An 18,052-nucleotide genomic window follows, 5' to 3' on the forward strand; every position below is an offset into this window, starting at 1 on the left:
TATGCCTTCTTAACCACCTTATCCACCTGGCCTGCTACTTTCAGGGATCTGTGGACAAGCACTCCAAGGTCCCTTTGTTCATCTACACTATTACGTGGCCTACTGCTTAATGTGTATACCCTTTCCTTATTAGCCCTCCCAAAGTGCATCACCTCACACTTCTCTGAATTAAATTCCATTTGCCACTGCACTGCCCACCTGACCAGTAGATTGATATCCTCCTGCAGCCCATAACTTTCCTCTTCATTATTAACCACACAGGCATCTGTGTTGTCTGCAAAATTCTTTATCATACTCCCTATGTTCAAATCTAAATCGTTGATATTTACCACAAAAAGCAAGGGACCCAGTACTGAGCCCTGCGGAACCCCACTGGAAACATCCTTCCAGTCCCAAAAACATGCATCAATCATTACGCTTTGCTTCCTACCTCCAAGCCAATTTTGGATCAAACTTGCCACTTTGCCCTGTGTCCCATGGGCTTTAACCTTCATGACCAGTCTACCATGTGGGACCTTATCAAAAGCTTTGCTAAAGTCCATATATACTACATCGTACGCACCACCCTCATCGACCCTCTTAGTTACCGCCTCAAGAAATTCAATCAGGTTAGTCAAACACGATCTTCCCTTAACAAATCCGTGCAGACTGTCCCTAATTAACCCTTGCCTTTCCAAATGCAGATTTATCCTGTCTTTCAGGATTTTTTCCAATAATTTTCCCACCACTGAGGTTAGGCTGACAGGCCTGTAATTACTCGGAGTATCCCTTTCTCCCTTCTTAAACAAATTAGCAGTCCTCCAATCCTCCGGCACCATGCCCAGATCCAAAGGGGACTGGAAAATGATGGTCAAGGCCTCTGCTATTTCCTCCTTTACTTCGCTCAACAACCTGGGATGCATTTCATCCAGGCCTGAGAACTTGTCTACTTTCAAAGCTGCTAAACCCCTTAATACTTCCTCTCTCATTATATTTATTTCATCCAGAATATCACATTCCTCCTCGATAGCAGTATCTACATTACCACTTTCCTTTGTGAAAACAGGTGCAAAGTATTCGTTAAGAACCCTCCCAACATCTTCCGCCTCCACACAAAGATTACCCTCATGGCTCATGGTCTCTAATAGGCCCTACTCTTTCTTTAGTTACCCTCTTACTCTTAATATATTTATAGAACATCTTAGGGTCTTCCTTAATTTTACCAGCCAAGAATTTCTCATGCTTTCTCTGTGCATTCCTAATATTCTTTTTAATTTTGCCTCTTAACTTTCTATATTCCTCTAAAGATTCTATAGTATTTAGCCATTGGTATATGACATAAGCGTCCCTTTTTTTCTTAATCCTCCCCTGTAAGTCCCTAGACATCTAGGGAGCTCTAGAATTATTTTTCCCAGCCTTTTTCTTTAAGGGCACATGTTTGCCCTGAGCCTTCTGGATCTCCTCCTTGAATGCCTCCCACTGTTCCGACACTGATTTACCCACAAGTAGCTGTTTCCAGTCGACTATGGCCAAATCACTCCTTAACTTAGCAAAATTAGCTTTTCCCCAATTCGGAACATTTATTCCAGGCCTATTCTTGTCCTTTTCCATAACCAACTTGAATCTGACTGAATTATGGTCACTGGCACCCAAGTGCTCTCCCACTAATACCCCTTCAACCTGCCCAGCTTCATTCCCCAAAACTAAATCCAAGATTGCCCCCTCTCGTGTTGGGCTTGCTACATACTGACTAAAATGGTTCTCTTGAATTGATTTCAAGAATTCCGCACCTTCTATACCCTTCACACTAAACTTGTCCCAATCAATATTTGGATAGTTAAAATCCCCTACTATTACTACCTTATGGTTTTTAGACTTCACAGCAATTTACCTACATATTTACTCCTCTATCTCCCTCCCACTGTTTGGGGGTCTATAATACATGCCCAGCAGTGTGATCGCCCCTTTTTTATTTTTCAATTCGACACATATGGCCTCATTTGATGATCCCTCTAACATATCATCCCTCCTCACCGCTGTAATAGTTTCTTTAATCAGTACCGCAACCAGCCCCCACCCCTGTCCTTTTTACTCCCCTCTCTATCTTGTCTAAAATTCCTGTAACCAGGAATATTGATCTGCCAAACCTGCCCCTCTTTCAGCCATGTTTCTGTAATGGCTATAATGTCAGACTCTCAAGTGTCTACCTGTGCTCTTTGCTCATCCACCTTATTCACTATACTCCTTGCATTGAAATATATACCATCCAGCACAGGAAGACCTCCTTGCTTACTACATACTTAGCCCTGTTTCCTCTGTCTTACAGATTTGCTTTCTAGATTCTTGCAATCCAATTTCTGCTTTACTTCCTTCCCTTTTGAATTCGTTCTCAGGTTCCCATTCCCCTGCCAAGCTAGTTTAAACTCTCCCCAACAGCACTAGCAAAACTCCCTCCTCAGAGCTGTTGAGGTGCAACCCGTCTGATTTGTACAGGTCCTATCTCCCCCAGAAGCGGTCCCAATGCCCCAAGAATTTAAAGCCCTCCCTCCTACACCAACTTTCCAGCCACGTGTTCATCCTCTCTATCCTTCTATTCTTATACTCATTAGCATGTGGCACTGGTGGTAACCCGGAGATTACTACCTTTGAGGTCCTACCCTTTAAAATATCTTCCTAGCTCCCTGAATTCTTCCTGTAGGACCTCATCCTTCATTTTACCTATGTAGTTGGTCCTGATATGGACCAAGACCTCTAGCTGTTTACCCTCCCCCCCAGGATGCCCTGCGTCCACTCTGTAACCTCCTTGACCTTGGCACCAGGGAGGCACAAAACCATTCGGGAGTCACGTCTACGGCCGCAGAAACACCTGTCTGTTCCCCTAACTATAGAATCTCCTATCACCAGGGCTCTTTTGTTCTTCGTCCCTCCCCCCTGTGCAACTGAGCCAGCCGTGGTGCCTTGGAATTGGCTCTGGCTGCACTCCCCAGAGGCACCATCATCCTTACCGATACTCAGAAGTGAATATCGGTTTGAAAGCGAGATGGACTCACGGAGGGGACCCCTGCACTACCTGTCTAGCACACCTACTACATCTGGTGGTTGCCCACTTCCTCTCTACCTGCATGCCTTTAAGCTGTGGGGTGACCACCTCCTGAAACATGGCTCTGGTTGGGGTGGAGTGTAGAATGTTTCAGTGTAAGGGGTATTGCAGTTGTGTGGGGCAGACTGGTTGGGCTGGGTGCTCTTTACCTTGCCGTCATTGTTTATTGTTCATAAGTTTATATGTAACCTTCAGGGCTGCTGACCGAGGGCCGTGCGGCTCTTTGTCAGCCGGCGTGGACTCAATGGGCCAAGGTGGCTTCCTTCTGTGCTGTAAATTTCTATGTTTCTAAAGGCATGGATGAGGGTTTCAGCAGCATATGAGCTGAGGCAGGGGTGGAGTTGGGTGATGTTCTGGAGGTAGAAATAGGCAGTCTTGGTGATGGTGTGGATATGTGGTCGGAAGCTCATTTCATGGTCTCTTCTTTCAGGTTAAAATATGACAGCAAGGTTGCAAACAGTCTGGTTCAACCTCAGACAGATCTAGGGAGAGGGATGGAGTTAATGGCTAGGGAACGGTGTCTGTGGCGAGGTCGAAGACAATGACTTCGCTCTTCCTGGTATTTAGTTGGAGGAAACTTCTGCTCATCCATTACTGGATGTCAGACAAGCAGTCTGACAATTTAGAGACTGTGGAGGGGTTGAGAGAATTGGTGCTGAGGTAAAGCTGCGTGTCACCAGCGTACATGTGAAAACTGATCCTGTGTTTTCAGATGATGTCACCAAGGGGCAGCATGTAGATGAGAAATAGGAAAAGGCCAAGGATAATCCTTGGGACCACCAGAGGTAATGGTCTTTCCAGGGTACGGTTTTATGGCACCAATAACCATCCAGTACCTTTCTCAGATTTATAAATCTAAAAAAGTAATGTCCATTAATGTTGAGGCTATCACAGTTGCTGCCCTCACCCAGTTGCCATGTGTGCTTTTTCTAGAAGGACAATGAGGGAACACTCAAAGTAAGACTAATAGCTTGAGTCTAATTTTCATCCTTTTAGAATATGGGTACCATAATGACCTTTTTCCAATCTACTGGTATCTCATCACTATCCTGTCAGTGACTTCCTTGGAATGATTTGATGCATGACAAATCTCTTCCCTAGTCCCCTAGTCTCCTTTAACACTCTGGGATAAATACTATCTTTCCCTGTGGATGTACTGTTTTTCGACCATTTTAAACCTGTAAAGACTTCCATCTCATTTATATTGAAGTCATTAATTTTGTTTGGGAAAGACATGTTGCTTGTAACTCCGTAACATTGCCTGTTTCCGCTCTTGCCTCAGCTCATCGGCTGCTGAAACTCTCAACCATGCCTTTGTTACCTCCAGACTTGATTACTCCAACGTACTCCTGGCTGGCCTTCCACATTCTACCCTACTTAAACTTAAGGTCATCCAAAACTCGGCAGCCTGTGTCCTAACTCGCACCAAGTCCTACTCACCTATCACCCCTGTGCTTGATGACCTACATTGGCTCCCGGTTAAGCAACGCCTTGATTTCAAAATTCTCATCCTTGTTTACAAATCCCTCCATGGACTCACCCCTCCCTATCTCTGTAATCTTCTTCAGCGTCACAACCATTGAGATGTCTGCACTCCTCAAATTGTGTCCTCTTGAACATCCCTGATTATAATCCTCAACCATTGGTGGCCGTGCCTTCTGTTGCCTAGGCCCCAAGCTCTAAACCTCTCCAGCTCTCTACCTCTCTTTTCTCCTTTAAGACGCTCCTTAAAACCTACCTCTTTGCCAAGCTTTTGGTCATCTGCCACTGGGTAAATGCACCGCCATCGAAAGGCCACGTTAGTAAATTGAAGAGGATTTACTGTGATTGAAAGGCTGTATTAGAGGGAGTAGCATGCGGCGGCCTGACCCGGCCCAGAAATCGGTGCTGTCCCGGCCTGCAAGACCATCAGCAGGCCATCAGAGGGAGCAGCGTGCGGCGGCATACCACTGCAGGAGGGCGACGGCTGTGAAGTCAGGTCGCTGATTGCAGTGCGGGCAGGCACAGCAGGAGGGGCGAAGGAGCGGCGAGAGATTGTAGGGGGAAGTGACCGGGGCCCAGGAGAAGCGTGAGTCTGGGGCCCAGAAGAGGCAAGGGTCCAGGGACAGCACGGGCCAGCCCACACTACTATATGTGTGCGCTCGGTCCGTGTCCCAGAGCTGGTCTCCAGTCGTCTTGGTTAATCCTTGCCATGGACCAAGACCTAGCTCTGTCAAGCCCGTGTGGTGGCTGGTGTGCAACGGCCACCACACGTTAAAAAAATCCACGCACAGGCATCTTCCACCCGCCAAGATGTAGGTCGGAATCTGGAATATTAGGTCCTTCATTGAAACACCTGTCAACTCATTCCTTTTTGGCGTGGAAGCAAGTCATCCTCTCTTCGAGGGACTGCCTATGATGATGATAATTTCTTCTTATGTGACTCGGTGTCAAATATGTTTGCCTTGTCTTGTAACACTCCTGTGAAGCGCCTTGGGATGTTTTACTACATTAAAGGCATTATATAAATACAAGTTGTTGTTGTTGTTCTCTTGTGAAATTGTGGGGGAAGTTGTCATTGAGAATATTTGCAATACAATGCTCATTCTCTGTTTTGAGTTTGTATGAATCTTTAATGATTCTCACTTCTTCTCTAACTGCCCTCTTACTGTTAAAATACTCGAATAATTTCTTACTGTTCTATTTTACATCTGCGGCTAAGTTGATTTGAAGTTTCTCTTTGCTCCTCTGCTTGCCCTTTTGACCTGTTTCTGCATGTTCTTATATTCATCCCAGTGAATTCTTTCTCTTTGCAGAATTTGTAAAGGTTATTTTCTCTTTATTTCACTTTGCATTTGTTTGAAAATCCATTTAGGTTCACACCTGTTTAGTCTGAGCTTTCTGATTTTTGATATTTATTTATCCTGCATGTTCAACATTATGGGCCCAAAATTGATGGGTTTCTGATTTGCCACTGGAAGTGCGGTGGGGCAGGTCCAGATTCTTCTCTAAATTCTAGATACCCCGCAGGCAAAGTGTCCAATTTCCAGCATCCCCAATCCAGGAATTTCAGGCCTATGCCTTTATTGAAGTTTGTTAAATAGCTACCTCCAATCAATTTCCTTTGAAATTAATCGTTTTAAACCGTTTCTTGGTCTGTGATAGTTTTGATTCCCAGATCATGTTGAATTTAATTGTTCTATGGTCACTGTCTCCAGGGATGTTGTGACTTCTATTTTTGGCATATTGTCTGGGTTATTTATTAATACCAGGTTGAGAAGAGCACTACTGCTCCTGGATTCTCTGACACTCAGAATCATGAAGCAGTCATGCATAACATTTATCAGCTCTACTTGGGGTTTCTCAATTTATACCAAGTCGATTGAAGTTGCACATTAAAATAAATGTCCTTTTATCAAATATCCTTCCTATCTCTTCATTGAACAAAGCAACTTCTTTCTTGTGCTGACTTGGTGGTCTATAGCATACCCCTAGTGTTATAGATTTGTTAATTTTAAAATTAATTTGAAGCAAGTTTAAAAATCTCTCCTTCCAATTTATATTCTAGTTATGTTTTGGCAACGCATTTTTGAAGGGATTTTTTTTTTGTAGCCCAACAAAAATCAATTGAAATTGTTCTGTGATTTTTGTCATTCTGATATCATTCTTTATTACAATCATGTGTTTACCAAAGATTAATGATCAGAGGCTCTTACAAACCAGTGACAGATCATATTTTTTAATCATGTTGTCGTCATGAACCAATCACAATAATCCAACTGAGGTATAATGGTCACAATGTAAATCGTCATATGGTTACCAGGGACCAATCAACTATGACTGCATAAATCAAGGAACAATGTATGCCTACAACCAGCATGTCTAACTTTACTGTCCGCTTTCAATCAGGCATGGAATGATCAGGTCAGTCACGAGCTCACCAGCTGCAATGACAATGCGAAATGGTGACAGAAACAGAATGGTCACATGGTTATTATTAGCTACTAAGATTGCTTATAAATATCACTATATTTGAAAGATCACACCATTACTACTGAAGCAACAGATTTCTTTTAAATCTATCTTATTGATTTATAATTTTTTAAATACTTCAGATTATTTTTTCCACAGATGGTACATACCAGTATATATATATATATATATATATGTTCAGAATATATTTATTTTTTAATATTTTAGGAAACCTGTTGATTTCATTTATTTTTGGATAGGCTTTGTACCATTCTGCATTTTTCCTTTTTATCCCCAAGATATTTTCATCCCCTCCTATTTTAGATTTGTCCAGTCTATGCCCAAGAAAGAGATCAGATGCAAAGCTGTAACCAGCATTGAAGCAATCCAGGCAATTGCAGCAGTAACTTTTTCTGTCCTGATTTAAAAAAAATGAACTTACACTGGTTAGTTACGACTGTGATGAAAGTAACCATTTTCTGCCATGGGGAATGCCAATGAAAATGATTTATTTGTCGAGTATACTTCTCTGTAGTGGTTCATGTTTGTCTTAGTAAATTTTTGACCCTGGAATGGCCTTGACCAGGTGTCCAGGACGTGTCATCCTTGAGCTGGTCATTAGGAGGTGCACAAGAATGGCCTGGTGATGATTTGTTTGCAGATATTTCCTCCTCCCTTTCGGGAGTGCCTCATTGCTTCATGACACAGAATATTACAGCCAATGTTACCTTTTACCGTTAGAGGCTCTTGTGTAAAATTAGCATATCCCACCCCATTTTTTCCCATGACGATGGTTCTAAAAATGTAATAACACTGAATACAAGATTAAATTTCCAGTCATAGTCCTATCATGGGGGGATGCAAACAGTATACAGGTAGTATATACCATTATCAAAAAAAACTGGCAGCCCGTTAACCTGTCCAAAATGTATAATTGAAAGTGAGAGTTAGGGTTCGTGTTTCAGTACGTTGGTGCACCAGGCCTGCTGCAGAAAGTGTAACTGCAATAGCTGTGAATTGATCCGAGAGACACCACTGTGAATGTTGCAGAATTCAACATGGGGGCAAAGCATAGAAACACCTGGAATGTGTCTTGATAATGCAGGCCCAAACTTCAAATTCTGCAATGCTCAGTTTACAGTGCAGTAGTGTACTATGGTCATCAAGGGTTAGAGTCAAGGGGCCAAAATTCACCGGGGTTTGGTCGGCCGATCGAAAAAATCGATCGGCCGCCGTGGTCAGTTGATTTTCTCTCCCCGAGCCATATTTAGCTCGGGGGGGATTTGAGTGGTGTGCACATCCGCTGGAAACGGCAGGGTGAAGCCGTTGTAAAGGAAGGTTTCCAGCGGTGAGCTCAGCAGCGTGCAGGCTGCTGAAAAGCGGCCAGGAAAACGAAATTCAGCAAAGAAAAGGTAGGATTTTTCCCGGAAGTGCCCCTGGGAGGTTTTCCAGTCGGTGCAGGAACGCGATCGGGTCTGTTTGGTAGGGAAATTGTTTTATTAATTTTAGTGTTTTTATTTCAGATTCCAGCATCTGCAGTATTTAGCTTTTGATATAGTTTTATTATTTTGTTTGGCTCCATTAAACCTGCTGAGTGCTGCTCTGATGTTTGCACATACCCCTGTACTTTTGTACAACTTTCAGGTCTGACTCTTTAGTGGAGTCCTGTGAGCTGCAGAGACCTGCTTGGCAGGGTTCACCCTGAGGATTGAGGAGTGTTGGGAGGGCAACACCTGGTACACCTGGTCAGAAGCAGGGCGGCACGCAGGAGAAGATGTCGCCTTCAGCACCATGCAGACAGGCAGCGGGCAAGGGAGGCAGCAGCCATGATTCATTCATTCTGCGCCACACCAGTGTGCCCGTTGTCTTCACCAGCCCGAATCAGGATTGTGGTCGGCTGCTTGAGGACAAGGAATATCCCCTGTCCACTTGGCTGCTCACTTCTCTGCAGAACCCCAGCACAGCGCCAGAGCATGCATACAATGATACTCATTGTACCACCAGGTGCATCATCGAGCAGTGCAGAGGTTCCGATGCCTGGACCGCTCTGGTGGCACCTTGCAGTCCTCTCCTCAACGGGTCTCCATAATTGTCGTAGTCTGTTGCATGCTGCACAACCTGGCCATCCTACGAATGAAGAATGGATGTGTATCTTTGTCTGTTACCTGGTTTGGCCATCCATTTGCAATATACTCATACACCTTTGACATCACTGGGTCACATTTGGTTGCTCTACCAATCTCTTCAGCTGTGACTGGCAGTTCATCAATGTATGAAAAATAAAACACTTCTTCCCTATCGGGTGTAACTTGTGATGGGGAAGGCAATCTAGACATTGCATCAGCATTACTGTGATCAGCTGATTGTCTGTATTCAATATCATATGTATATGCTGACAAAATCAAAGCCCATCTCTGCATTCGGGCTGCAGCTAATGTTGCAACTGGGGACTTTGGATGGAGGATTGTTGTTAGGGGCTTATGGTCCGTAACAATGGTAAACCTACGACCATACAAGTATTTGTGAAACTTCTTGAACCCAAAAATTAATGCCAAAGCTTCCCTTTCAATTTGCGCATAATTACTCTCACTGGCACTGAGAGTGCGTGAAGCAAAAGCAATTGGTCTCTCCTCCCCACTACTTAATACATGAGAGATTACTGCCCCAACTCCATATGGAGAGGCATCACATGCGAGCTTAATCCCCTTAGATATGTCATCGTGAACGAACATGATGCTCTCTACCAATTTGCTTTTATACTCCTTGAATGCTGTATCGCATTCTTTTGACCACTTCCAATGGACCTGTTTTTTCAAACGTTCATTCAGTGGATGTAATACTGTAGCCAAATTTGATAGGAACTTCCCATAATAGTTCAAAAGACCCAAGAATGAACGAAGTTCAGTGACATTCCTGGGAGTGGGTGCATTTCTAATTGCATCCAATTTTTCCATGGTTGGATGTAAACCATCTTTGTCTACTCTGTATCCTAAGTACTCCACTGAGTTTTTAAATAACTCATCACTTACGGGCAGACACTCGTACTCTGTGCTTCTCTAGCCAGTTGGAAATCACGCAATTTGTCGTGGTATAGTGACTCCGGTACTACACTCATGGATGCACCCATGTCAATTTCCATTGGTATCTTGAATCCCGCAACATCTATGTGGATTTTGATGCTTTCTGAATCGCTGTCTGTTAACCTCGTGCTCCTGATGACGAGTAACTCTAACAGATCCTCGTCCTGTTGTTGTTCTTCCATGCTATGTAGTCTCTTGCGATTTCTACTCATAGTTTTGAATGCTGGACGCATAGCTTAAAAAACTGATTTACCCTTCAGTTGGCATGCCTTCGCAAGATGCCCAGTCTTCCTGCAGAAGAAACACTCTACCTTCACGTATGGACAACTTTGAGCAATGTGTTGTCCCAGGCACCTATAGCACGACTTCGACGCTCTGTTACAATTTCCAGTTTCTGAGACTTTGGGCCCCCACCATCTTTTACTTTGAACCTGCAGGTGATTTACCTCGGTTGACTGACGACCGTAATTATTATTTAATTCTCGGGAATATTGTTCCGCCATGCCCATCGACATCGCTGTCTGACAAGCAATCTCAAAAGTCAAGCTAATAACTTCCTTTTGATCGCATCATTTTTCACCCCACAGACAGAACGATCCCGTAATGCTTGGTTTTGAAAGTTTCCAAAATTACAGTGCATCGATAGCTTTTTTAATGCTATGATATAATCACTGATATTTTGATTTCGAATCCCGAAGCGATAGCTTTCAGCAATTTCTAACGGTTTGGGGTTATAGTGCTGCTCCAGCTTCATTAAAATCTCTTTAAGCGTTGTGTCCTTTGGCTCGTCAGGCACAAGCAGATTTACAAGGGTTTCGTATAATGTAGGACCCACCTCCGATAAGAAGATAGCTTTCTTACGTTCCAACACAGCCCGGTTCTGGACTGCATTGTTTGGAACTTCGATTATGTTATTTGCAATGAAATACATTTCTAGCCGATCCACATACACTTTAAAACATTCCCAGTCGTGTCTATATTCCCCCAAATGTCCCAATATACCTGCCATTTGAATCTCTAGCTGTTCACGCAGTGTGCTGTATTTTTAACCTCGGATTTTTGTAGCTTTTCCCAAAGACAGAAACTTCCAAAGTCTCTCTGTCGGCTGGCTGAATCCTTCACCAACAAAATTTAAGCTTTAAATCATCCGAAAAATCCCATCTCGCTGCCAAATGTGATATATTCACAGAGCACAAGCACACATAGCTTCCAACATGGCAGGCAGCTCTCTTGGTAGCCTCCGGAAATCTGCCTGGTTCTGTTTATTATTAACCCTGCACTTGCAGTACACAATATGTCGACATCCACAGTGTGGAGCTACAAACATTAGAAGCTTACAGACATTACACAAATGAACAGTGGTGTTTTTCCAGGCTGTAGAGTCTGAAAAAATGATTCATTAACTATAGTTTAATGAGGGCCAAGTTGTACCTTTTTTTAGCTCAGGGTGGTTGAGCCCAATGACATTTCCGCACTGGGATCTTATGTAATTTTTGCTTTGCAAGGGCTTTCATTTGCTATTCTGAGACAAGGGGGGTAATCTTAACCACCACAAATGGATGGGTTTGGGTCGGGTGGGAAGTTAAAATGTAAAAGATTTCAACCCCGAACTCAACCCAACTTGAACCCGTCCATTTCCAATTTTAACGGAGGTGGGACGAGGTGCGGACAACCAACACGCTCCCAGGAGGCGGGTTGTCTACTTACATATTATAATGAGGCCTCTCAATCTGGCTGGCTGCAGTTGGGAAACGCAGACAAAAAAAATTATAATCAGGTCCTGCCGTTAAATTTGTCAGGGCCTGAGGGAAACCTGTTCTTCCGGTTTTCGAGACCGGTCAACTGCCCCCCCCCACTCATAGAAACATAGAATCATAGAAAATAGGTGCAGGATTAGGTCATTCGGCCCTTCGAGCCTGCACCAACATTCAATAAGATCAAGGCTGATCATTCACCTCAGTACCCCTTTCCTGCTTTCTCTCCATACCCCTTGATCCCTTTAGCCATAAGGGCCATATTTAACTCCCTCTTCAATATATCCAGTGAACTGGCATCAACAACTCTCCACGGTAGGGAATTCCACAGGTTAACAACTCTCTGAGTGAAGAAGTTTCTCCTCATCTCAGTCCTAAATAGCTTACCCCTTATCCTTAGACTATGTCCCCTGTTTCTGCACTTCCCTAACATCGGGAACATTCTTCCTGCATCTAACCTGTCCAGTCCCGTCAGAATTTTATATGTTTCTATGAGATCCTCTCTCATCCTTCTAAACTCCAGTGAATACAGGCCCAGTCGATCCAGTCTCTCCTCATATGTCAGTCCTGCCATCCCAGGAATCAATCTGGTGAACCTTCGCTGCACTCCCTCAATAGCAAGAATGTCCTTCCTCAGATTAGGAGACCAAAACTGAACACAATATTCCAGGTGAGGCCTCACTAAGGCCCTGTACAACTGCAGTAAGACCTCCCTGCTCCTATACTCAAATCCCCTAGCTTTGAAGGCAAACATACCATTTTCCTTCTTCACCACCTGTTGTACCTGCATGCCAACTTTCAATGACTGATGTGCCATGACACCCAGGTCTCGTTGCACCTCCCCTTTTCCTAATCTGCCATTCAGATAATATTCTGCCTTCGTGTTTTTGCCACCAAAGTGGATAACCTCACATTTATCCACATTATACTGCATCTGCCATGCATTTGCCCACACAACTAACCTGTTCAAGTCATCCTGCAGCCTCTTAGCATCCTCCTCACAGCTCATACCGCCACCCAGCTTAGTGTCATCTGCAAACTTGGAGATATTACACTCAGTTCCTTCATCCAAATCATTAATGTATATTGTAAAGAGCTGGGGTCCCAGCACTGAGCCCTGCGACACCCCACTAGTCACTGCCTGCCATTTTGAAAAGGACCCGTTTATCCCGACTCTCTGCTTCCTGTCTGCCAACCAGTTCTCTATCCATGTCAGTACATTACCCCCAATACCATGTGCTTTAATTTTGCACACCAATCTCTTGTGTGGGACCTTGTCAAAAGCCTTTTGAAAGTCCAAATACACCACATCCACTGGTTCTCCCTTGTCCACTCTACCAGTTACATCCTCAAAAAAATTCCAGAAGATTTGTCAAGCAGGATTTCCCTTTCATAAATCCATGCTGACTTGGACCGATCTCGTCACTGCTTTCCAAATGTGCTGCTATTTCATCTTTAATAATTGATTCCAACATTTTCCCCACTACTGATGTCAAGCTAACCGGTCTATAATTACCCATTCTCTCTCTCCCTCCTTTCTTAAAAAGTGGTGTTACATCAACTACCCTCCAGTCCAAAGGAACCGATCCAGAGTCGGTAGACTGTTGGAAAATGATCACCAATGCATCCATTATTTCTAGGGTTACTTCCTTAAGTACTCTGGGATGCAGACTATCAGGCCCCGGGGATTTATCGGCCTTCAATCCCATCAATTTCCCTAACACAATTTCCCACCTAATAAGGATTTCCTTCAGTTCCTCCTTCCCACTAGACCCTCGGTCCTCTTATATTTCCGGAAAGTTGTTCGTGTCTTCCTTTGTGAAGACAGAACCAATGTATTTGTTTAACTGGTCTGCCATTTCTTTGTTCCCCATTATAAATTCACCTGAATCTGACTGCAAGGGACCTACGTTTGTCTTCACTAATCTTCTTCTCTTCACATACCTATAGAAGCTTTTGCAGTCAGTTTTTATGTTGACAGCAAGCTTCCTCTCACTTTATTTCCCCCTGATAATTAAACCCTTTGTCCTCTTCTGTTGTATTACAAAATTCTCTCAGTCCTCAGGTTTGCTGCTTTTTCTGCCCAATTTATATGCCTCTTCCTTGGATTTAACAGTATCCTTAATTTTCCTTGTTAGCCACGGTCGAGTCACCTTCCCTGTTTTATTTTTACTCCAGACAGGGATGTAAAATTGTTGAAGTTCATCCATGTGATCTTTAAATGTTTGCCATTGCCTATCCACCATCAATCCTTTAAGTATCACTCGCCAGTCTATTCTAGCCAATTCACGTCTCATACTCCCTCCTCGCTTCCCCATAAATATTGCGGCCTAAGTCTCTGCTAATGGCAGTTTGGGATCAAGCTCTAAATGGTGTGTTTCAGTGGCCCAAGTTAACTCACTTGGTGAAATCCCTTCCTATGGCGAAGCTAAGATCTATAGCATGTCCGGTCACTCCATAATGTGTATGTTGGTCGATCAAATTAGTGAGCAATCCAAGGCAGAGATTTTCGAATGTATTCAATGCACTTGATGTTGGGTTAAATAAAATGTTAAGTTTTTATGAGCTCAAGAAAAAAACTTGTACTACTCAAAATGGTCAGGCCAGTATGGTAGTTGTCCAATTAATTATTTATAATCAAGCTGTGGTATCATAACAAATATATTACAAGGTTAAATCATAATTTTTCTTACAAAAGAATTTGAGCAATTTTAAAGTTCTAAAAGTTCAGAGGAATAGGGTTATGTAGCAAGTTAGAACATCGGACCTGAGTTTCCAAAGTATTTACAAGGCAACTCATAACTTTAATATGAAGTAATCATGTAAAGTTATTTTAACTGGCATATTTTCAAACTGCTGGGTTACACACTGCAGAAAGGGGCTTGTGAGTTTTTCAAGGGTGTGTGGTGGCCAAATAAAACATACTTTAAACAATTTCTGTGATTGCACAGTCCACAGAGTCCAACATTCAGTCAACTGAATGTTATTGGAAGGAAAGTTTCAAGGCAGTAACTTCACAAGATGTTAAGTTTTCTATTGAAAGATGTACTAATTTACATCTGTGCTCCCTGCAGTTCAAGTGGTTTTTTCCCACTCTTGTTTTCAGTGTTGCACATATGTGACCTTCAGCTCAGTGGGATGTGATTCATAGGAAGAAGCATCCTTCTTATTAATGGGACATAAGAAGCCTGGAGAAAACATTTGAAGAGTTTCAAAAAGTAGAAGAATTTGGGCAGCATCAGTCAGTTTGGACAGTGTGAGCTGGTGGAAGAGTTTCAGAAATGTAAATGTAAGGGTTGGGGCAGTGTCAGTGAAAGAATTTAGAAAATATCAGGCAGTGGAAGAGTTTGAACTCTGAGTGGTCAGTCTGATAAGTGCGAAATGTTGGACACTGTCAGCTATGTAAAGACTTTTGATAGTTTCAGAAAGTGGGGAGCTTGACCGGTGTATGTAAGTGGAAGAGTTTAGCTAAAGAATGGCTGTGACTGTCCATTTTCATGAGATCAATGCTGTACGTTCCATTCTTCATCATTCTCATCCTATGCTTGTACCTCCTGTACCTCCAACAAATTTTGCTGAATTATTGAGAGTATCAAGGAATAAGAAAAGTAAGAGGTTGTTTTGAATTTTATTGCATATTTTTACATAACACTATTTCAAGTACATGCAACAGAAATAATGCTGTGTGCTTCTGACATTTATACTCTCGTGATGAGTTTAGACAGATGCTAGCAAGTATTTCTTTACAGAGATTAATCAACAGCTGGAACGGGTTGCCAGGAAGGATGGTTGAGACCAGGACACTGGACTCGTTTTAAGTAACAGCTTGATCCTGTAATGGGTTGGTATTCTAGAAGGATGAGATCAAATGGGCCAAAGGGTCTTCTTCATCTGAACCCAGATTTTGACAACTCTAAATATTCATGTACTCACACATAAGCAAACAATATTTCAACAAGGTGAAAATATATACACAACAGCATAGTAATAAAGGACATCAAATAAATTGACACATAAAGTATGGAGAATTAGCTTGCTGATACAGTGACAGCAAAAAATCTTATGACATGAGTAAACCTAATGTTACTAAAAGTAATATTACTTCTCTCTTATGAATTAATATATTTTCTATTTTCAAATCGCTAGCTTACGCAATATGTGGGTTGTTGATAATGAAAATTCTGTTATAAAATAAAACAGAAATGATCATTTTAGAACCATATTGTAATTCTGTATGTAATGCACATAACCTCAAGTGATTATTTAAATCTTCGTAGCCTATTCAGATTTCGGATGAGACGTTCTGCCCTCTCAGGTGGACATAAAAAATCCCATGGCACTATTTCGAAGAAGAGCAGGGGAGTTATCCCCGGTGTCTTGGCCAATATTTATCCCTCAATCAGCGTCACAAAAAAACAGATTATCAGGTCATTATCACATTGCTGTTTGTGGGAGCTTGCTTGTGCACAAATTGGCTGCTGTGTTTCCCACATTACAACAGTGACTACACTCCAAAAGTACTTCATTGGTTGTAAAGCGATTTGAGACATCTGGTGGTCGTGAAAGGTGCTGTATAAATCCAAGTCTTTCTTTCTTTCTTTTATTCACAATGTGTTCTTTAGTTTTATTTGAAAATATTTTCAGTCCATGCATCTTATACCCAAAAGGGAGGGTGACAATCTACACACATCACCTGCAGCACACTTTCTGCAGCAGATGAGGATTTTTTTGCTCAGGTCAAATAGGGAGATACCATTTAGATAACAGATAATACAAATAATAGCATGTAATGTTTTTTTGTAAAGTGCATATTCTACAGCCTAAAAGAACAACACTGTAACATGCATTCATTCCTTATACATTTTAGATGCTCTAAACTGCTATGTTTTCAATTCTGCAAATATTTAAAGTTCAAAATAATGGCCTGTTTAAACAAAGACCAGAATATTTGTTTAATCTCATTTTTGCTAACTTATTTTCTCATGAATGAGTATTCTAAAAACAGCATAAACACAATATCATGAAAAGGTTCCATAGAGACAGCGCAGTCCATTAAACAAGAGTCCATTGCCCCAATGATAGTACGTGGTAAAATTACAACAGCAGTCTTATGATGTACATAAGGAGGAGACATATAAGAATCAGACTAAAATTGACAAACAGCCCGTGAAGGTTTTGGCGGGTTTGCGGATTCATTTCAATTGCAGAGGCTCTCCTCATGGCAGAACGGGTTATCTGCTGAACCTTATCCATGGTGATGCAGGCAGAGGTTATGAGAGATGTGAAGACAAGCGTGAAAGTCGTAGAAAGTGCAGAAGATGTTTTTGTTCTCGGACTAGGAGATCTAATAAGGCAGGCAGAATAAATGTGCAAAAGTGAACAAACAAGGAAAAAAATAAGCGCAGTGCTCAATATTACAGAGGTTATCATTGGTACTCGTGGGGTGGACACAGTAATGGACAGAGAGTTAAACAAACAGATTCAGAAATATTTACATTTTATTGACTAAATGTGTAAATGGTTAGCTTGGATAGCTTGCGCCATTTTGTGTTCAACTAATCTCTCCAGGAAGCAGTGATATTAGTAGTGAAATTGCTGGTGTTGCGCATATCTTAATATAATTTGGGTGCTTTCACAGGAGCAGACTAGGAAGGTGATAGCAAGTGACCTGTAACTGACCACTTGATGCTCCAGTATCTTCCCCCTCCTTCCTGAAGAAGAACAATGCTTCATTGAGGTTGGAACTCATTTTTGGGAAATTGCAGGTGTTACATCACATTAGTACGTTAATTCAGTACGACACAAGAGTCTCCTATTGGTGGTAGTAAACTCTCCAGTTAGAGAAGTCTACATCTTCGGAAGACTGTAGTTTTACAATGTGATATAATCAATTGTGTCATACACATATAAAGGTTATTTACTTCATGACATTCTGTGTTCAGCAATATTCAACAAAAACAAATGAAATTCAGATGTAGAGCTTAAATCAATTTATTAGCAACCTCATGTTTTATTCTGAAATACTATATTTGCCACTGGTGTAAACATTCTATTATACTTGACATGGTTAAAAGTGACCTTTTTTCCTTTTCTAGTCTATTGCATACCATACAACGCAATTCCACTAAATTACATAAATGATCTCTTATACCAGAGAGAAAACTACTGTTTAGCATAAATAATGATTG

The 18,052-nt window shown here is 42.1% G+C and overlaps 2 protein-coding genes across 6 annotated transcripts in view; one reads left to right on the forward strand and one right to left on the reverse strand.

Moving 5' to 3' along the window:
• Positions 1 to 18,052, forward strand: part of cep85l (centrosomal protein 85, like) — a 437,369-nt gene that overhangs the window by 179,138 nt on the left and 240,179 nt on the right. The window lies entirely within an intron of this gene.
• Positions 1 to 18,052, reverse strand: part of pln1 (phospholamban 1) — a 54,726-nt gene that overhangs the window by 7,595 nt on the left and 29,079 nt on the right. For 2 of the 3 annotated variants that reach the window (XM_070885317.1, XM_070885319.1), the window contains one exon: positions 15,479 to 17,208. The exons of the other annotated variant lie outside the window; for it this stretch is intronic. In XM_070885317.1, the coding sequence (XP_070741418.1) occupies positions 16,959 to 17,117 (159 nt within the window). In that variant the 5' untranslated portion in view covers positions 17,118 to 17,208 and the 3' untranslated portion in view covers positions 15,479 to 16,958. Of the gene's footprint in view, positions 1 to 15,478; positions 17,209 to 18,052 lie in introns of those variants that run through there. 3 annotated transcript variants of the gene reach the window in all.

Source organism: Pristiophorus japonicus, chromosome 7, assembly GCF_044704955.1.
Source record: "Pristiophorus japonicus isolate sPriJap1 chromosome 7, sPriJap1.hap1, whole genome shotgun sequence".
Classification (NCBI taxonomy): Eukaryota; Metazoa; Chordata; class Chondrichthyes; family Pristiophoridae; genus Pristiophorus; species Pristiophorus japonicus.